Source organism: Neophocaena asiaeorientalis, unplaced genomic scaffold (assembly GCF_003031525.2).
Source record: "Neophocaena asiaeorientalis asiaeorientalis breed wild unplaced genomic scaffold, Neophocaena_asiaeorientalis_V1.1 scaffold591, whole genome shotgun sequence".
Classification (NCBI taxonomy): domain Eukaryota; kingdom Metazoa; phylum Chordata; class Mammalia; order Artiodactyla; family Phocoenidae; genus Neophocaena; species Neophocaena asiaeorientalis.
Window position 1 is genome coordinate 46,460 of NW_020173494.1, and position 22,587 is coordinate 69,046.

At 41.8% G+C, this 22,587-nt stretch overlaps 1 protein-coding gene across 1 annotated transcript in view; it reads right to left on the minus strand.

The window, feature by feature from the left end:
• Nucleotides 1-1,425: 1,425 nt before the first annotated feature.
• LOC112401331 (thrombospondin type-1 domain-containing protein 4-like) overlaps nucleotides 1,426-22,587 on the minus strand; it is a gene marked incomplete at its 3' end in the record, with an annotated part of 224,921 nt that continues 203,759 nt past the window's right edge. The window contains exon 6 of the mRNA XM_024747519.1: nucleotides 1,426-1,562. Within this exon, the coding sequence (XP_024603287.1) occupies nucleotides 1,426-1,562 (137 nt within the window). The remainder of the gene's footprint in view (nucleotides 1,563-22,587) is intronic.

Below are 22,587 nucleotides of genomic sequence, written 5' to 3' on the forward strand. Positions count from 1 at the left end.
GCAGTCTGACTTCAGAGGGCATGTTTTTAACCACTAAACTACACCACCTCCCAGCAGTATGCACCTGTATTCAGGAAATAGAACAGCTGATTCAGGATCTGAAAGAAAAAGCTAGGTTGCTATAAGGTGCATTATTTCAGGTTCAGTAGCATTTAGAAGCAGGGACTAAGTTGAGCCGGAAACCACAAAACACTAACGGAACTCCTCTGGGTATTATCTGAGGACAGTAAGGATAGAGGGGATGCGTGAAACCCAGTTTTTCCCAAACGAGCAGAAATTGGAGACCAGATAGGTCCCAGCCTTCAGCGTGCTTCCCATCATACTCCCTACCTCTCTTGTACTGCATCAATGCTCTGGGGGTTTCTTGCTCATCCAAAGACAACCTCACATGCATCAGGTATCAAATGACAGCTTTTTCCTTCCTTTATTCACAATCCGAGAATATCCATACTGCTTTGATAAATTATTGTGTATCCTATTTAAAACCTCATTAAGAAAAAGGCTGGAAGGGGAAGGGGGGTGCTTATAAATCATACTCAAATAGCTCTAATACTAAACACAGTGGCAATTTACGTTGAAAGCAGAACAGGAACTTTTAGACGTGACAGCCAAAGAGCTCTTCCTTTGATGAAACTCAGTCCTGCCAGCAACTGTTAATTAAGATAGAATCATAATCTGGGCTCCAAAGAGTCATTTACCTGCTAGAGTCAGACCTCCACTCTTACATTTATAGATGAAAGGAGGGTCGACATCCAGGCTCCAATTAATGTGGCTGTGGAATTGGTGCCATCTGCTCTGGGGCACCTAGTTTTAACCACATGGTGCTTTCTGTCAAAGGGTAGCATCCCACAGGGATTCTCTACAGACCAGAATGTTTGCAGAATGCAGGGCGGGGAGTTCTTGGAACAGACTTCAGAATTACAAGGAGGCTAAAAACTTCCTGTTGAAAGTACAGCTTCAGCTATAAAGGCACTAGACAACTTTCATTTGGAAGCTGGCCCCAGCTGGTGGGAGGCAAGATAAAATACGCCATGCCCTTAAAATGCCACCCTGATGACTTCAACTGCTTCTTGACTGATCCAGCAGTGCCCTTTTCATAACCTCCACTTCAGAGGGAAGGAAGAAGCTTTGGATCCAACCAAGGAAAGATCACTGAGTTTCTTACGATGCACGTGATATAAACATGCATAAGTCACTTAATAACTGAAATGCCAGAGTGAGACTTGGCAACTCCCAAAGATTGAAAACACGGAGCAAAACAAGCCGCCCTGTCTTACGCACTTCTCCCAGAGCTTATGGTTTGGAGTGGAGGGGACCATAACATGTGGGGAGGAAGCACGCCACAGCCTGGCGAACAGCGCAGTCGGCAGGCACAGATCAAACACCCGAGACCCACTCCAGATACGCCAGTCCAGGGGCACTTACCTTGCACTGCCCAGACACGCAGATGGCCGTGCCGTTCTGGTCACAGGGGGTACCATCAATGACCTTCTCCGCCTGCCGTACGTAGAAGCGGTAGCCCATTGCCTGGCAGTTCAGCTCACACTTCCGATTGCCCTTGGCTACCGAAAAAGAAAAACACAATAATCATCTTTATTTTTTTCTATATTTTTTATTGAGATAAAATTCACATAACATAAAATTAACCATTTTAACCAAAGTGTGCATTTCAGTGGTTTTTAGCATATTCACAGTGTTGTACAAACATCCCCGTGAACTAATTCCAGAACATTTCAATCACCCCAAAAAGGAAACACTGGACCTGTTAGCTGTCACTCCCAATTCTCTCCTCCCCGCAAGACCTTGGCAACCACCAAATCTATTCTTTGTCTCTATGGATTTGCCTATTCTGGACATCTCATAGTCACGCACCTTTTAAAATGCATGAAAGTTATTAGATCTCTCTCTATTTGATGGTAGAGAGAAGGGGTTGTATCTTGATCTACAGGCACATAGTAGAGATTCGATGCTAGTGAATACTGTAAAGGAATTCTTAAAGAATCTCACAATGCAAATAATAGACTCCACTTTTAGACATCCTCCCATGCTTTAACATAGTCAAAATTATATCGTATAAATCAGCAATCACAGTGAGCACACAATGTTTATGTTCTACTTTTTATTATTTAAAATCTATACAATTATATCATTTTATGTTCTTTTAAATGGCTGAGTTTCCTGTAATAATTCCTCCATTACCAGATATTTAAGTGGTTTCCCTATCACCTTAGTTTGGAGTCCAAAGTCCTCAGCAAGGGATAAAACATCTTTCAGGAGCTGAACCTTGCCTACCTTTCTAGTCTCATTTCCTCCTGTTCCTCCTTAAATCTGCATTCTATCCCCAATTAAGCACTTCCTCTGTCCAGCCATTGTTTCACTGCTCCTCTGGCTAGTACCTGTTTCTACTTTGCTTTAGTTCCTAGGTCATCCACTCTGGGAAGCCCTCCACAGATCCTGATCTACTCTACATGTCCATCCATCACAGGCTGACCCAGCCTCCTCTACTATAAGGTTAAACAAACTTCATTTGAAGCATGGCTTTGAGGGACCACAGAGATGTGTCTATCTTATTCACTTTTATATCCCCAACGCTCAGTAGAGAGCTGGGCACATAGCAAATGCTCAATAAATCCCTGAGGAATAAAAGGAGGGATAGATAAATGAATATTGGCCTTTGGGGTTTTTTTTTGTTTTGTTTTTGTTTTTGCCTTTCTCTCCTCTCTCCCCACTAGATAGATTCCCCTACCTCAGGGTGTTTCTTTATATTTTTGTTACTTCACAAAAAGTACTTCACCAGCACAAAGCCTGGTGCTCAATTAATTACTGCTACAACTAATATTTTCAGAGCAATCTAGTTGCCTCCAAAATAAGAATGAGAAAAATGTTCAGGTGAGATATATTTCCATATCCAAGGGAGAAAGACATGCCAAGTACACACTGATTTTGTTTAACTGCTTTTGGAGACAAGACTAATGCTATGTTCAGCCATAAACAGCATGTTCCAGGGTCATGCCTTTGTCTGAAAATCTGATTACTGCATTGGATAATACTAACTTTTTCCTACACAACACAATACATCATACTTTCCCCAGTGTGGCTGCGTGACTGTCATAGCAACGAACTTCCTTCTACTCCAAAGCCATTGAAAACCGCTAACAGGAAATCACAGGTAACCTCTGGGACCACATGGTTTAGGGAAGATTGAATCTTCTGTGTACTCTGAGCTCTACTGGAGAAGTCAAGAGACTTGATTTCCTACGCTGGCTGCCCAAAAGATATAAGAGGTGATCTTGGAAAAGTCAAAGATTACCAGAGACGAAGCACCTTTGGGAATGTCTGAAACCAAACCGTCATTTTATGGATTAAACACACACACACACACACACACACACACACACACACACACACACACTCCACACACACACACCAGGCCTAAGAAAGGAAGTGACAAGTTAGAGGCAAAACTAGTCTCCTACAACCTGCTTTCTCATGTCATCTATGTATCCAGACCCCGTTTCCTCTCTCCCAGCTCCTTACTTTGGGAAGTGACAGCAGGAACTATCCAGGTGCATTGCATTTTGTAATAAAAGTGTCTGAAAGGCAGCCTCACAGAAGGCAAGGGTTTTGAATTCTCACTTCTCTGGGATTCCTCCCAATTACCTCTATCCTTTGGAATACTATCATTGGCAGCCACAGCTTTAACCCTCAATATTTGCAACCATATTATGGAAGAACATTCTGAGAACAAAGAAAGATGGCTGAACATGAGACAATGACAGCAAATGGCTACATGAAAATAACCCAGAGGAACGGCCTTAAGTCTGAGTTTCTCCTACCTGTGGCCCAAACCAGCTACTAGGTCTGACCCTCTGCCTATGTGGCTTAGGCAGTGTCCCTGCCTTCTCAGACTTGCAACAAGGAAAAGGGGGATCCTAGGAGATAACTGAAACCTGGGGACAAGTGACTACCTGACAAAATTGCCCCGAATCCTGCTGCCTTAGCAATATTGCATGTAGAGCATCTCATAAAATTACATTAGCGGGCTTCCCTGGTGGCGCAGTGGTTGAGAGTCCGCCTGCCGATGCAGGGGACACGGGTTCGCGCCCCAGTCCGGGAAGATCCCACATGCCGTGGAGCGGCTGGGCCCGTGAGCCATGGCCGCTGAGCCTGCGTGTCCGGAGCCTGTGCTCCGCAACGGGAGAGGCCACAACAGTAAGAGGCCCGCGTACCGCAAAAAAAAAAAAAAAAAACAACAAAAAAAATTACATTAGCCCTGACTTCTCCAGACCCTGCTCATACTCCTCAACCACTTTAAAATGCCACATAAAAACACATCTGTAGGGCTACAGTTTAATGTTTTTCATGGATGGTCACTTCACTCCTTTTTTCTCCCCTTGAACAGAATTACAATTCTGATGTCAAGAGCCTCTTCTCTAAGCAGATTTTGTCATGGTTTCCTCCTTGCAGAGAGAAGGGACAAAACAGGAGAGCACAAGCTAGAACAACAGGATAAGAGCAAGTGGGCACATCCTTCTCCTCCGCGCTTATATCCCCCTTACTGCTCTCCCTCTCTGTTCTCATCTGCTTCCTAAAAGTCCTCCCCATCCCCACAGGGAATACCTTTACATTCCACACACCACAGAGGTAGTGACTCTCAGTGTGGTCCCAGGACCAGAAGCATCAGTATCACCTGGGAACTTGTTGAAAATGCAAATTCTTGGGCCTCGCTTCCAGCTCCTAAATCAGAAACCCTGGGGATGGAGCCTGGAAACCTGTATTTTGACAGGCCCTCTGGGTGATTCTGGTGCATGGTCAAGTTTGGGAACAACTGCTCTATGAAAAATCAAGTAGTGAATAGACCTGGAAGCAGCTGATTATTCTTACATTGAATCAAAGATGTTCAAATTCCATGCCTAAATTTAAAAGTTAATACAAACACTATTTTTAATTTAGGATATCGCCTGGATCCCTGATAGTAAAACAGCCCTCTGATCATTTTTAAAAATTCTGGAGAATATACAAGTAAATTCAGGTTGCTTAGAATAAAGTGACTAACAGCTAAAGGGTTTACCCTCAAACACAGGTTAAATGTTTAAATCACTCACTGAACTCTTTAATTGGAAAACCCATTGATCTAAGAGGAAAGACATTTTTAAGTGATAAAGGGCAAAGAATATAGAAAAAGAGCTAACAGTTATAAAATTTTGGAAGTGGGAAGCAGAAGGATCCATGGAAATGACTTAGCAGACAGACCCAAGCAAATGGATCTTAAGCAGGAATTGAAGCAATGAAGCTACCTAGTATTGTACCATCTTCAGAAGGCAACTTTGGAAATAGGGGAGAAAGCAGGCCTAAAAACAGAAAAATTACCTATAAGCATATTTAAGAATTAGTCAGAGGTTCTACTTTCCAGAATGGTTAGCTAAAAGCCTTTGAAAATCAGCTCCTTCATAAAAGCAAAGAGAACATTGGAAAAAGCTGGAGTGGCTATACTAATATCAGACCAAACAGACTTTCAGACAAACATTTTTACCAAAGACAAATAAGAGCATTTTACAATGATAAAATCCATCAGGAAGACAAACAATGAAGCCCCAGAATACATGAAGCAAAAACTGACAGAATTGAAAGGAGAAACAGACAATTCAACAATAATAGTTTGAAATGTTGATACTCCACTTTCAATAATGGATAGAACAACTAGAGCCAGTAGATATCTATAGAACCTTCCACCCAAGAAGAGCATTCCTCTCAGGTACACATGAAACATTCTCCGGGAGGGAACAAATGTTAGATCACAAAACAAGCTTTAATAAATTTAAGAGGAGTGAAATCATACAAAGTATGCTTACTGATCACAATGGAATGAAGTTAGGCATCAATAGCAGAAAGAAATTTAGGAATTTCAAAAATATGTGGAAATTAAACAACATACTTCTAAATAACTGATTAAGATAAAAAAACTCAGGGAAAATTAGAAAAAACTTTGAGATTAATAAAAATTAAAACACATCATACCAAAACTTATGGGATGCAGTTATAGTTGTGCTTAGAGGGAAATTTATAGCTATAAACACCTATGTTAAAAAAGATCTCAAATCAATAACTTAATCTCCCAACCTTAAGTATTGAAAAAAGAAGAGCAAACTAAACTCAAAGCCAACAGGAAGAAGGAACCTAGAATGGAAATAAATTAAACACAGAAGGGAGAGACAACAGAGAAAATCAATGAAACTGAAGTTGGCTTTTTTTAAAGGGAAAAAAATTGACAAACTTTTAGATAGACTAACCAAGAATAAAAGAGAGAAGACTCAAAATACTAAAATTAGGAACAGAGAGGGGACATTACTACTTATTTTAGAGAAACAAAAAACAAACAAAAACAAAAAACAAAACAAACTTCTAGCCAGGGCAAAACAGACAAGAAAAAGAAAAGGCATCCAGATTGAAAAGAAAGAAGTAAAAGTATCTATCTGTATTCACAGATGACATGACCTTGTGTATAGAAAAATTTTTAAGTGCACCAATAAACAAGTTCATCAAAGTTACAGGATATAAGATCAATAGGCAAAAATCAATTATATTTCTATACACTATCAATAAAACAACCTTAAAATAATAGCATTATTTTTTATTGTAAAAAATAGCATTTACAATAGCATCAAAAAGAAGAAAACACTTAGGAACAAATTTAACAAAAGAAGTGTAAGACTTGGGCTTCCCTGGTGGCGCAGTGGTTGAGAGTCTGCCTGCCAATGCAGGCGACACGGGTTCGTGCCCCGGTCCGGGAAGATGCCACATGCCACGGAGCAGCTGGGCCCGTGAGCCATGGCCGCTGAGCCTGCGCGTCCGGAGCCTGTGCTCCGCAACGGGAAAAAATACAAAACACTGTTGAAAGAAATTAAGGAAGATCTAAATAAATGGAAAGAAATTCCATGTTCATGGATCGAAAGACAATATTGTTAAGAGGGCAATACTCCCCAAAATTGATCTACAGATTCAGTGCAATCCTAATCAAAATATCAACTGTCTTTTTTTGCAGAAATTGACAAGCTGATCCTAAAATTTATATGAAAATACAAGGAACCAAGAATAGCCAAAATAACTTTGAAAAAGAAAAACAAAGTCGGAGGACTCATACTTCCTGATTTTGAAACTTACTACAAAACTACAGTAATGAAGACAGCGTGATATTATCACAGGCTAGACCACAGATCAAAGGAAGAGACCTGAGAGTCCAGAAATAAACCCTTATATTTATGGTCAATTGATTTTTGACAAGGGTGCCAAGATAATTCAATGAGGAAAGAATAGTCCTTGCAACAAATGGTGTTGGGATAACTTTGCATATCTACATGCAAAAGAATGAAGCTGGACCCCTATCTCACAGCATATATAACAATTAACTCAAAATGGATCATCAACCTAAATGTAAGAGCTAAAACTATAAAATTTCTAGAAGGAAGCATAGGCACAAATCTTATGATTTTGGATTATCAATGGTTTCTTAGATGATATGACATCAAAGGGACAAGTCACAAAAGTAAAAACAAGATAAATTGGACTTTATCACAGAAGTCTATTGAGAAAATGAAATGGCAACCCACTGAATGAGACAAAACTTCTGCAAATCATATACCAGATAAGGGACTTGTATCCAGAATCTATGAGGAACTTTTATAACTAAAAGATAAAAAGAGATTCCAATTTAAAAAGGACTTAAATAGACATTTCTCTGAGGAAGATATACAAATGGCTAATAAGCACATGAAAAGATGCTCAATATCATTAGTCATTAGGGAAATACAAATTGAAACCACGAGATACCACTTCACACACAGGATGGCTGAAAAAAAAAAGACAATAAGAACACTGGCAAAGATGTAGAGAAATCAGAACCCTCTTACAATGCTGATATTATTGTAAGATGGAACAGCTTCCTTGGAATACATTTGAGAGTTCCTCAGAATGTTAAATGTAGAGTTACCATATGAGCCAGCAATTCCACTTCTAGGAATATGCCAATGAGAAATGAAAACACACATCTTCACAAAAACTTGTATATGAAAATTCATAGCAGCATTATTCATAATAGCTAAAAAGTAGAAACAATCCAAGTGTCCAAGTGATGAATGGATAAACATAATGTGGTATATCCATACAGGAAATATTACGTGACAAAAGAATGAAGCACTGATATATGCTACAACATGGATGCACCTTGAAAACATTATGCTAAGAGAAAAAAGCCAACCACAAAAAGTCACATATTGTATAATTACATTTATATCAAATATTCAGAATAGGCAAACATATAGAGGTAGAAAGTAGATTAGTGGTTGCCAGGGGCTGGAGGGAGGCAAGAGTGTGGAGTGACTACTAATGGGTACAGACTTTCTTCTTGGGGTGATGAAAATGTTCTGAAATTATATAATGGTGATGGTTGTATGACTCTATACTAAAAGCTGCTAAATTGTACTATTTAAATTGGTGGCTTTTATGGTATGTGAATTTTATCTCAATAAAGCTGTTATTTTTTTAAAAAGAAGTAGCAGCAGCAGTTAGCTTCCTAGATCCCCAAGAAATCATCACATAAATAACAAGAAAATTTCTGTTTCCAGATTGAAGGAGCCAATCAAGTGCCCAGGACCAGGGTGTTAGGGTGCTCAGATTATCTACCATTACCATCCCAATCCAAGTCAGGATTCTCTCAGCAGCTGGGTGTTAGCTCACAGCTGTGTCTTTCTGGAACTTGCCCCCAGCCTAAGGGAGCTGCCTCACCAACCTCCTTCCCGGGGACAGCCCCTGTCCAAGGACGGGTCCATGTGGTTGTACAATAGCCCATCCCGTCTTAGTCTGGGGTAATTCCCAGCTCAGGGCTGTTCATTCCTGCCTCTCACACGCCTCACAGGCATAGTTCCAGAATCACTGGCTAATAAACACTGGGCACAAATCTCTGCTTCAGGATTAGCATCCTGGAGATCTGACCTAGTACCCTATCACGGCTCAGCTGTGAAGCGCACGCACACAGTCATACTGTAAGCAATGGTTATTAATCTAACCAAAATTACAACATAATTACATTGAGAGTGTGTGGGGTGGGAAGTGTGTATGTGTGGTGAGGTGGAGGGAGAGGGTGATGAAAGAGGGCTACATCGTCACCTTCAACAGAAAATACCTGAAACTGAAAAATCCAGAAGTAATGATACAAACATTATTCAGAGATAAGAAAGGCAGTATCAAAAGAACAGCTAAAATTATTGGGGAGGAAGAAATACTGGAGGGGGCAAAGTTTGTAGAATTATTTGACTCTGTAAGATACATGCATGGGTAACTTAAACAATAAAAATTAATTTTAAAAAGAATTTTTAAAATAACTCCAACAATTTGGGTTCTGAGAAATGGAATCCTGTACAGTTTCTATCAGTGGTAGGTCCTTTCCATCTCTATTCAAAATTAACACAAAACTATAAAACTCCTTGCTGTCTTTTCAGGAACTCAGCATAAGTGGGAGAGCAAAAATGGTGCTTTCCAAGAAAGCAACACGTTGCTGAAGGTTCTAGATTTTAGCCGGCTTTGCTACTACCAAGACTTGCATTATCTCTTAGTAGGCAAGAGGGAGACGCCTCAAAGTGGCAGGAAATGAGGTTCAAGCTTTCCCCACAAATGCACATTCTTTTGCCTTCCCTTAAGTAGAGAGAAAATTTCAGGTAAGAAAAGAGGAGAGACATTCTGTGAATAAATACGTGAGGCTCTTCTTGGAGAATGGATAACATCTGTGCTGAGTTTCGGATCCATTCAAACTTCACAAGTTCACTCCAAGTTTAACACTGAAGCCCTCGTTTCCCAGGCTCGAGTTCCATTTTTTTTGGTAGAATATGTGATATCCCTGTTCAAGAAAAGCAGCCTCGTAAACGGAGCTCATAAAACTCAGACGTGGCAGGGTGCTCACCCAACACATGCTGAGGAGTGAAGTGTGAACGAATCAGAAACATGTGGATGTACTGTCTTAACTGTGCATGCAGCGTTTATATAAAATAAAAAGGCGTTTGCCCAAAGTCCTAGCAATGGGCACGGAGTTTGCAGCATTTGCTTGGGGGTGAATAATGCAGGGCAGCCAGAGCTATAGCCATAGCCACGCTGGGCTTCACCTCTGCCAACTACATTATCTACATGCTAATCCTCCTGTTTATGACGAAGGATCTGCCTGCCCTTGGACTCCAAATTCTGCACTAGACGCAGATGATTACTATATAAACTGCTTTCCCCCAGACTGCATTTTCCAGGACAAAGTTATGGAAAATAAGATGAGGAGAATGCTTCTAAGAGCCCAGACTCTTCTCTGGAATTAGAGAACTGTTTGAAAAAGTAGAGAAGAGGGGGCAGGATTAATTCTTAGCTTTTCCTGTTCTGAAAGGGAAATTGTTTGGGCGTGCGTTCCATTATAAAAACTTAAATACAAAAGCATACAGCTTATCAATTATGGACAATAATACCCCTAACCTTCCATCCCGCACTGCAACTATGTAATTTAAACTTTGAATCTTATTTAATTGACAGTCTTAACAGACTTGGAGATCTGGACGAAAAACAGTACAAAAAATGCCTTTTTTAAATCCTGAAAAACCATTGGCTCAATGTTGCATAGATGTTAAATTCCTCTTAGCACTGCTCACACTTACACACATTTCTAGTAGGTAACACTTTAATGGTGGTTCTCAAACTTTAGTGTACTCAGAATCACTTTGAGGTTTCATTAAAACACAGACTGATGGACTCCAGCCCCAGAGTTTCTGATTCATTAGGTTTCTGATTCTTGGCAAACCCAGCATCTGCCTTTCTAACAGGTTCCCAGGTGATGCTAATGCTGCTGGCCCAGGAACCACACTTTGAGAACCATTCTTCTAATTGGTACTATTGAACCAGGATGGGGAAAGGAGACCCACCCAGCAACCAGACCACTAGTTGACACCCTGGGAATGCACTGCCAAAGCTGACACACAAAATGATGTTCAGCTAACTAAATCAAAGGTTACAGTTTTATACATGCAAGCCAGCCAGTGGAGACTGTAATCAAGAGGCCATTCAAGGAGGAAGTTCCCTTCTGAGCTGGCAGGTACGGTCCATACTATGCAGGAAACGGAGAGGGAAAAGGAACTTCTCTTTCTTTAGCATCTGCATTTGCCTCCGGCTGCCTAACCTCTTCCTGCCTTTTACAATTTTTATGTCTACTGCTTACTGAGCACCTACTATGCGCCAGACTCTTTATGTACATTGACTCAGCTAATCCTCACCCCTGGAGGATGAGGGCCCTGAGGCTCAGGCAAGCTCATCACCGCACATGGCCCGTTCGAGGGGTGAGAGACATCCTCCACGGCGGAAGTAGAGAGCGAGGGAAGATGAGCTGAGATGAGGCTGCAGAGGCAGATCGGCAGCCCAGGGCATGCAAGACCATCATTCTCGTAGAAAGAATGAACACACTTGTCTTGAGTTCTACGAAGCACCGTGGCTACCATTCCTTGCACTTTTCCACATAGCAGAACATGGAACAGCAGTAGCTTCCCATTTGGAGAAAGTTCCTAGACACGTAATTTCACAGGAATTGGTTAAGCCAACTTTGTCCGAGTTACCCAACCTTTCTTCTGAAATGTGTTCTTTTTCTCTCATGTCATAGTAAATCCAAAGGTGGAAAAAGTGACTGAAAACAAATACCATTATGGAAAAAAATCCTGCTGTTCAAAACTCTTCAAGCTGTGTGACATGGAGTGCTACATCTTAAAATGTTACATTTAATAAAAAAGTGAAAGTGTGAAAGGGGTTCTGTCAGTAGAAAGCCAGTTTGGCCAACTGTCAGGAAAGCAGCTTGACAGCTTCAACAGAAGTGGGAGGTCATAACCAGTTTCTTATGGAAAAATATATATCTATCTGAGTGGATGTGGATATATTAAAATACGGCATATATACATACCCTCCAGAAAAACAATGTGGGCGTAGCCATGTTAAGGACTGAGGCTGTTGAGAGCTCCGAGAAGGAAGCTGGGGAAGGGAACTCTGGTACAAACTTCCAGGTAAAGTAAAAGTCTCAGAGGCCAGAGAAGCTCAGAGGCAGAGGAAATGACACCATCTCTGCAGGCAACACCCAGAGGAGGGTGGCTTGACTTCCCATCTCCTGCCATTATCATAGTAAAAAAATATATATATGTATAGGTATGTGTGTATATGTGTGTATATATGGGTATGTTTACATGTGTGTAGTGTGTATATATGTTGCATGTATCTGGGTGTAGGAATGCCTGTGTGCATATATTCGTGTGTATATGTGTACTTATTTACGTGTGCATTATGTGTATAAGTGTGTTCATGTATATAAGTGTGTATGCACACATGTATCTTCCAGAGTCTGTTGGCACCAGGCCAAAGCAATCAACAGTGATAAGAACACAATATGCGCTGATCCATAAGGTGGTAAAACTTATTGCATGAATGTGTGGGCAGATGTAGCAAATCCACATACCAAGCAGTGGTTCTAACAAAGGCTCTCTCTTCTAGACATTTAAGAGCAGACACGGTAAGACACTAGAAAAAGAAGGTTTCAGCAGGAAGAAAGTTTTGATGGCTTAGTATGACAAATTCTCAGAATTCAGGGGAGAACTTCAAGGAGCCCCAGCTAACCTTGGACTCAGCTTTCCCTTCTGGGGCTTCATAAAACCCGCTGAAGAATGACCTTCATCGCATTACTACTCCTCTTGCAGCCACCCCGAGTTCGTCACTCTCCTCAGAACATCTATGTCCAGCCCCTAAGATGGGGTTCGAGGACATCGTTCTCTACAAGTGGGTCTTTCACTAACTAACGACTCAACTACTCTCTTCATTGTTCTGGAAACACACCGTGGCCATTCTCACCTCTGTGGCTCTATTTCTTTTGTTCACCTCTCCAGAATGTCCTTGACATTCCAATCTACCAACACAAACCCTACCTCCAGCATATGACTGTGAAACACACAAACATAAAAACTGTGACAAGTGCTGTGAAGGCAGAGTCTCCCAGGGAATATAGAACAGAGAAATACACTCTGTCTAGGGTATCAGGAAAGGCTTTACTGAGGAAGTGACTTTTGAACTGAAATCTGAAGAATGAATTTGTTTTATGAGAGAGGGGATGGAGAGTAAGCCATCTCAAGCAGTGGTACCAGCCTGTGCAAAGGCCCTGTGGTAGGAGGAGTGGAAAGAAGGCCAGTGTGGCTGGAGAGACAGCCTGGAGAGGAGTGAGCCTGGAGAGGTGACCCTTCTTTAAGTCCACAGTTCTCATGATCTCTCTGGATCGGGGTTGCCAGATAAAGTGCAGAATGCCCAGTTAAATTTTTCAGATGCATAAGATATGTTGTATGGGACATACTTAGGCTAAATACATTAAACAATGATTTGTTTATCTGAAATTCAAATTTAACTGGACGTTCTTTATTTTTATTTGCTAGCAACCTTACGCTGGATACAACCAAAGGACATATTTTTCTACATAACTCATTTGTACTCTCTACCACAACAGGTCTTATTTTTTAGCTGGCTTCAGTTCTTTCCATCTTTCATGACCTCAGTCAGAGAACCTCAGAGCAGGAGGAGTCCTAGAAATCAGGTAGTCTGACCTTCTAGCTCCACAGATAAGAACAGGAGGCTCAGAAAGGCTCCGGAGCTGCTCAAGGTCACAGATAAAGACCCCACTGAGGCATCTTTCATGCCCTCCTGCTGTGCCTAGGACAGCGCTGAACACATTAAAACAACAGCCTAATCAATTGTTTGATTGAATTAACAAGCTCATTTACATGCCTCTGTACAGAGGGGGATGAATAGATACAATCCCAGACAGCCAGGAGCTTTCCAAACAAAATAAACAGCCAGACAGACAGAGCAGAGGCCACTTGCACATGCACAAATATGGGGCAGACACAAACAACCCCAGCCAGCAGCTGCTTTGACCAGCTAGACTCCTGCCTTTTTCCAGAAGCTCTATAAGAGCCAGGAACCAAGAAGGCTCTCCTCCTTGCTGGCTTGGTGAATTTACTCTTGCATGGTGGCCCATGGAATTGACATGACAAGTGTGGAAAGGGATCATTTTTACCTTAAGATGGGAACTGTGACACTGAAAGGCCTCACCAGCCAGCCTCGTTTGTCCCTTTCAGGTCCTAGTTATTTGCTAAGAGACTTTTTTCGGGCCTTCTCTGCAGGCAGAACACGTTCTGTCCAAATATGCACAACCACCCAGAGAAAAGGGCAGGGGTGGGACCCTCCACCACTATTTACCAAACGAATGCAACATTCAACCCGACTGAAAGCAGGGGAGTAATCCCTCTGAGTAAGCTTCGCTTTCATTCCTCCACAGGACTTGAAAAGACGTCAATCCATCCCAATCACAATCAAATGCAAGCATCTCACTTCCCGAAGACAAACAAGGATTTGGACAAATGAGAAATGGAGGCTCCCTTGTGGAGGCATGAAAAGGGAATTCAGCAGCCCCGGCTCCCTCTCTAAGAAAGCACCGGGAAGGATGTTCTTGCCATGACCACACAAAGCGTGGCATGAGCTCATCACGCCAGAACCTAATTGAAACCTCAGGCTGAAACAGTGTTTTGTGATATCTGGGGGAGAGGATGGGCAAAGACAAAAAGGAAAAACAAAGGATGTGTACAGAAGAGGCATGAAAAGCAGCCCACTTCTTGACTGTTGGGACGATTTGGATGGTGGCCATTGAGTTAAATGAGGTGCAGCCTTCCTTTCAATCTCAGAGACCCAAAGCCGTTTTGCAGAGCTAGCTGCTGCCAGCATTGTGGCTCCCTAGCCAAGGCCTTCAGGGTCCATCAGCACCTTCAAAATGCAATTTAAAAATTGTACCTAGGGCTTCCCTGGTGGCGCAGTGGTTGAGAGTCTGCCTGCCGATGCAGGGGATGCGGGTTCGTTCCCCGGTCCGGGAAGATCCCACATGCCGCGGAGCGGCTGGGCCCGTGAGCCATGGCCGCTGAGCCTGCGCGTCCGGAGCCTGTGCTCCGCAACGGGAGAGGCCACAGCAGTGAGACGCCCGCGTACCGCAAAAAAAAAAAAAAAAAATTATCTAAAAAAATGCAGCAGAAAAGATGCTGGTTAGACCTTTAGACAAACCACCTAGCATTCACGAATCCACTGAAAGGCATAAAAGGGAAAGAGAAAGAGCATGGCTGAGTTCTGCCACTTGCTAAGCTTGTGTCATTGGACTAATTATGTCTATGAACCTTGCTTTCCTTATCTGTTAAAATGGGTATGCCAATGCTTATCTCACAGTCTCGTCTGAGAATCAAACAAGAGAATGCTTGTAAAAGCACAGGTGCAAATATTTGTTCACTTCCTTTCTTCTCCCCTGAAACTAGATGCCCAGGGAAGTGATGAAGTCAGTGTTGGGAAGCTTTATTAAGAACTGCAGACATGGAAATATCTGACTTTATTGAAATGTGGCAACCCTTGCAGGCTGGAGGTAAAAAGATGCGCTAGGTGGTAGTCCCCCCTAGTTTCAAGGCTTTATTTTATTAAAGGTATTCCCTTGTCAGTAGGTAGTTAACCGACGTTAGGCTGTCTTCAAAGCTCTGCGGAGCTGCCTGTTCTTTGCATATTCTTTGATAATTGCCGAAACAGCGTGGCCAAGTTAAAATAAGCCTGGAAGAGGAGTAGGGAGAGCCGTCCCATGGTGTTTTGGCTGCACTTCAGGACTCCAGCTGCTCAGTAGCCAAACCTTGGGAATGCTGTTTAAGTCTCATTATTCTATTTTCTTTCTCTTTATGGTTCTTGCAAATAGCCACCTGAAAGTTTCATTTCGTTATCTGTATAGAGAAACGGTTTTAATCCTTCTCCTGAGAGTCGGCTGTGCTCTGAAGGGCCAGCGTCCCCTGCAGTTCAACCCTCAGCCACTGACAAATATAGGTCTTAGTGAGGGACTCGCTGTTCCTGTCCTTCAGCAGAAGTTCCCATCAGCAAGCATACTCTGCCTCAATGAAAAGCATGTGACAGACCGGGATGCCTGGAAAGAAGGCACCTCTCCCCATACTCCCAACAGTACCTAGTCACAGCCAGTATACCTCTGTGGGATTATTGGTTCTTTTCCTAGACCCAGTCCCCTACTTCACCTTGACTATGTAGCCATAGCCCCATGCTCTGGATTCCTTTGGAAAGATTTAGCCAGCCATAATTACCTAAAAAACTGGGGAAGGGGGCCAGAAAAAGGGAATTCTCTTTAAACACCCAATAGATTTGAGATAAAAGGATGTGATCTTTTTGACTGAGTAATCCAGCTTATCCTTTACTCTCCTCTTCACTGTACTAGGCAGATCAGGCTCCAGGAAAACTTCCTGGATCATTCAACATAGTAAACGCAGGGCACTGTGACAAATGGGCAAGCACATGTTTAGATCAAGGGCACTCAAGGTCTTTCTGTGGGTTCAGAGTGCTGGAGGTCAGGGGAAGGTCATGTGACAGAGTAGACAGAGGGAGATGTGAGATGCAAAGCTGGATTCAACCTTGTAGACCTATGAAAGTCAAAGTTTCCATAGCTTTCTCTGCAATCCAGAAATCTTCCAATAGTTCTAACCATATTTCCAAGTCCTCTCTACTCTTCCCTCACTGTTTTCCTTGTCCAGTTAAAACCATACAAAGATTTCACCAAAAACAGACAGTCCCATGAAAATCAAACTAGATAACATAAACAGAGAGGGAATGTAATATATTCTCTTTTAAACCTTAGGCCTAGATTCCATTGGGCCCATCCTCTTGCCCCTCATTTTTTTCCTACAACAGTAACAGCAATGTTTACAAGAGCCAAAAAAGTGGAAGTAACCCAAGTATCCATCGACAGATGAATGAACAAACAAAATGTGGTATATACTTATGATGGAGTATTATTCAGCACTAAAAAGGAAGGGAATTCTGACACATGCTACAACATGGATGTATCTTCATGACATTAGGCTGCATGAAATAAGCCACTTACAAGAAGACACTGTATGGTACCACTTATATGAGGCACCTGGAGTAGTCAAATTCTTAGAGACAGAAAGTAAAATCGTGGTGGCCAGAGTTAGGGGGAGGGTAAAATGAGAAGCCATTATTCAATGGGTGCAGAGTTTCGGTTTTGCAAGAATAAAAGAGTTCTGGAGATTGGATGCAAGACAATGTGAATGTACTTAACACTACTGAACCGTACACTTTAAAACAGTTTAGATGGTAAAGTTTGTTATGTGTATTTTGCTACACATTTGAAAAAATGGAACTAGAGTCTTTACCTTCAAAAGTCTGCCCCTCCTTCCATTATATTCCAAGGGTCAAATCAACACTCCAGTGAAACAATACCTAAAATTGGTGGTCAAATTCCAATAGCTGGCATGATCCACCAGACCAGGCTGCCCCACAGAGATTTGCTGTCTGCTCTCGTCAAGTGAAGTGGGCATCAGCTGTCCTTTGCAAAGATGACATTACTGACTCCAAACCAGCAAAGCATGGGTGAAGGTTGCTTCATTCCCCATTACTTGGGATACATTTCCATCGCTTTCACCCGCATTCTCCTCCTTAAAGGACCTGGCACGTACTGGGTACTCCATATGGGTTTGGTGAGCAAATTAATGAGTCACTAAAAGGCTAAAGTGGAGTGAACCAAGCAGCTCTATGACAGAATTGTAAGAACCCCTCGAGAGTGTTAAAAACACAAATTGATTGCTCTTTGTGGACAAATCCGAGGGATGATTTATGTGAAACAAAGTAAAGTAGGTTCTTGTTAAAGTCTCAGATTTTACTGGGAATGTGTGATACCCTGAGTGCAGTTTTGATTTGTCTTCTGTTTATGTGTGTAAACCACAAAAGCAGTTAACTGTTGATGGCCAAATAACAAATGTCTCTGCCTCTCCCCAGAGAGATTAAATAGCTCTGGGTTGAGAAAAACATAGAAGATCAAAAGAAGACCCAGACTTCCCGGCTGGCAGACAGCAAGAAGTCCCCAGGCCAAGGGAGGGTAACCTTTGCTTGAACTTAGAGGAATGTGGAAAAGGGGTTCTGGGCTGAGAAGAAAATCTGTAAGATGCTTCTCCTAAGCTGTGCAGACCAGAATTCTGAGCTACATGCCTGAAATTCCCTGACCTGACCATAATATTTACTTGTAAGCCTTTGCCGCATATACTTGTAATTAACAAAAAGATGTCTTGTTTTCTTTTCTTAAAAATGATGGCACATAAAGCAAGTTCCGGGTGAGAGTGATATCTTTGTATAATTGGTCCAATACTTTTGGGAAAATAAGGCAGATATCAGGTGACATAATTCATACCCACTGATCTATTCATCCCCCTCCTGGAATTTATTCTAAGACTAAAAATCTAAAAGAAGAGAACATATTACAGTTTTCCTGAAAGCGTATTTGAATGAATTTTGAGTTCTTTTTAAAAAACTCATTAGGAAAAAGACTTTGGGGGAGATAAAACATTATCCCCATTACACCTAAGGCCATATTAACCCCTATATAAGCCCTGATTCATGGGTACCACTTCCTTGATTTAGAGACAATCACCAACCACAGCACCCTGAGCAGATCTGAAAATGCTTCTCTAACACCTGAGATCACCCAGACAACACTGTCCGTCAAAAAGAGCCCATTCTATAGGCACTCAGACAAGTTTTTTTTTTTTTTAATGTTAATGAGTTATGCCTAGCAGCTAGCTTGCAGTGCACAGCTATTCAATTCTTCAAACGGGTGATAAAAGCATCCTGCCCAAGTCCTCAGAAGCCTAAAACAAAACGCAAGCAAGCTGTGAAAACAACTTGACCCCCATGCCCACGGCTGCAAGGGAATCTCCAGGGCCCAGGAAAAAAAGAAAAGACAACTAAAACAGAAAACCCTGAAACCTTGACTCCTAAAGTAGCAAGTACTATAATGCAAATGTATGTTGATTAGAAGGCAAATAGAACCCTTTTCTGCCTCTGGTTTCCAAACACAGAGCTTGGAAAACAATTGATTTTCTCCAAGTTCTTCCAAATAGAGAAGGAAATAACTGGGGAAGACTTTCGTCATTTTAAAAGCTGACCTCTGAATTTGGAACCGAGGGAACGCCCACATTTTCTCTTAAAAAATGTTATTTACTTAGTGATCGGAGTCTACATATTTCAGACTCTCTGTGTCTCTCTCCTAAGAAACAAGCCATCCCGTTCTGGAAAGTAGGAAGGCTGGGGCTGTGCCCACCTGTCAAACTTCTCTTTCACATGGTAACATCTCCATCTGCTGGAAAGTTAGATGCCTGCATTAAAGGCAGATAATGTTAGTTTGACTGTCCTATAAATCAAGGTCAAATTTACATTCCCACTTTCTCGTTCATAAGCCTTGCCATGTTATTTGAAACATCTGGCTTTTTCCCTTATTTCCGAGGCCTCCAGTGGTCTTCATCCCTGTGGCATTTGCAGGACCTCTCCTAACCCCTGCTCACTCCCCTCCCCACGGTTTGGGCAGGTCCCCATCAGTCTTTCATTAGAACTGTACATCCTTAGGTTAGTCCAGAAACCCTTCTCCGAGGCTGGATATTGTGTACCTGGAGGTCAGTGGGTCCTGTACAAAAACTATGCTCTTTGCTTTTCACAGCATGAGCTCCTTTATTTGGCTGGGCAAAACTGTTCAATAACTGCCTGTTTTGTCTTTGATTTTTAAAAATAAATAAACACACAAACATTTGGGCCGTGAGGACAAGGCTGTGGTTACCCCCCTCTTGTTTCTGGTGCCTTCAAGTCTCTTGCTTTTCTGTACGTTTCTGTGGATTCCACCTTGGCCAGGCACCCACTCAGTGATTAGCCCCAGGAAATACAAGTGCACGTGCCTGTGTACACGACTACTTTTCCGTCCTTTCTGTTTCATCATTAGCATCACTTTTCAGAATCAATTCCTCCATGCCTTTAGTTTAGTCTCCATTCTGCCATTCCTTTCTTTAAAGTACACAACGTGTAATTCTATTTATAAATTATTGCTTCCTGGTATTAAACTCCCAGCCTGAACCTGAGCAGCTTTCTGGGCTTCCATCTCTTTATTTGTACAGTAAGGAAGTGGGACTGATCCCTTAAGTCCGTGCAATTTATGATGGTCAGAGGAAAAGGAGGCCCAGGCAAGTAAAGAAGCCACCTGCTTCAGCAGCCTCTCAAAGACGACAAACTTGAGAGTCAGAGGTTGGCAAGGAAATAAAAGCTAGGCGGATCTTGTCCTTCTCTTAGGAGAGCTGGTGAAGGACAAGCTAGCTATGAGAATACCTGATTATAAGAAAATGGGAGTCAGATAAGCCCAAGAGGACCCAACCCTCCTCCGTCTACCTAAAGAGAACTTAGAACTGTAGAGCTGAACAGAAAGGCAGGCCTTTCCTTGTGCTCCAAGACCATCTGCTAAAATGTACCTGAGAAGGAGAAAATGAGAAAAGCTAAAGAAAAACGCCTTCTCTCTCTTTCTCTGTCTCTCTCTCCACAGCTGCCTAATCCAGGGGGTAGAAGGCCTAAATAAGTCTGATCTCAACAACTGGTTTAAAACATGTTATCTCCTTTTGCCTAGAAGAAAGAATTAGGTTTATTAAGCACTGACTTATAACAATAAAAGATCCATAAAACTGATGCTTTAATTAATGGCTAGTATGTAAGCTTATTCCATTAAAAGCAAGAGCATAATGGAGTGGAACAGTGGATGTGGCAGGACTGAGTTCCGGCCCCCAGCACCTTATACCTATGATTATTGCACTATGTTGTTTTTCTACTCACGCCTGAACTTAGATTAGGAGTTCCTTGAGGACGATGGAACCTGGTCTTCTCATCCTAGTAGCCTAGATAGAGGTCCTCTCACACAACAGGTATTCAATAAATGCTTGTCAAATTGAAACGGACCAACCAGAGCCCGTTCTAATGGTCCCTCCACATTTGGAGAGCAGATGGCTGATGATCTACTTGCCAAAGTGCTGGCCCCTTGCTCATCTGATGTGAGCTCTCCAGGTCTCCTTCATGGTGCCTTTAGAATTAGAGGCACCATGAATTAGAATACATGTCCCTTCCTCAACACACTTTACTTCCTCCTGATAGAAAATTGTCATAATGTATTGATACCATTAGAAAAAGCCACTTTTTGCCATCTGCTGGAAAGTTGTCACAGTAAATATGCAAATCATTCATCTTTTGAGTCAACAGAGTCATAATAAAAATATGAAGAAAATCAAAACAATAAAGATACCGACAGAGGAAACTTGCACAAGTTAGATAGCCTCATCCACCAGAGGGCAGACAGCAGAAGCAAGAAGAACTACAATCCTGCAACCTGTGGAACAAAAACCACATTCACAGAAAGATAGACAAGATGAAAGGGCAGAGGGCTCTGTACCAGATGAAGGAACAAGATAAAACTCCAGAAAAACAACTAAATGAAGTAGAGATAGGCACCTTCCAGAAAAAGAATTCAGAATAATGACAGTGAAGGACCTCAGATCCAGGACCTCAGAAAAAGAATGGAGGCAAAGATCAAGCAGATGCAAGAAATGTTTAACAAAGACCTAGAAGAATTAAAGGACAAACAAACAGAGAGGAACAATACAATAACTGAAACGAAAAATACACTAGAAGGAATCAATAGCAGAATAACTGAGGAAGAAGAATGGATAAGCAACCTGGAAGACAGAATGGTGGAATTCACTACTGTGGAACAGAATAAAGAAAAAAGAATGAAAAGAAGAGAAGACAGCCTAAGAGACCTCTAGGACAACATTAAATGCAAAAATATTCGCATTATAGGGGTACCAGAATGAGAAGAGAGAGAAAAAAGACCCGAAAAAATATTTGAAGAGGTTATAGTCGAAAACTTCCCTAACCTGGGAAAGGAAATAGCCACCCAAGTCCAGGAAGCACAGAGAGTCCCAGGCAGGATATACCCAAGGAGAAACATGTTGAGACACATAGCAATCAAACTGACAAAAATTAAAGACAAAGAAAAATTACTGAAAGCAACAAGGGAAAAACGGCAAATAACATACAAGGGAACTCCCATAAGGTTAACGGCTGATTTCTCAGCAGAAACGCTACAAGCGAGAAGGGAGTGGCATGACACATTTAAAGTGATGAAAGGGAAGAAGCTACAACCAAGATTACTCTACCTGGCAAGGATCTCATTCAGATTCGATGGAGAAATCAAAAGCTTTACAGACAAGCAAAAGCTAAGAGAATTCAGCACCACCAAACCAGCTCTACAACAAATGCTAAAGGAACTTCTCTAAGTGGGAAACATAAGAGAAGAAAAGGACCTACAAAAACAAACACAAAACAATTAAGAAAATGGTAATAAGAACATACATATCGATAATTACCTTAAACATGAATGGATTAAATGCTCCAACCAAAAGACACAGGCTCGCTGAATGGATACAAAAACAAGACCCATATATATGCTGTCTACAAGAGACCCACTTCAGACCTAGGGACACATACAGACTGAAAGTGAGGGAATGGAAAAAGATATTGCATGCAAATGGAAATCAAAGGAAAGCTGGAGTTGTAATACTCATATCAGATAAAATAGACTTTAAA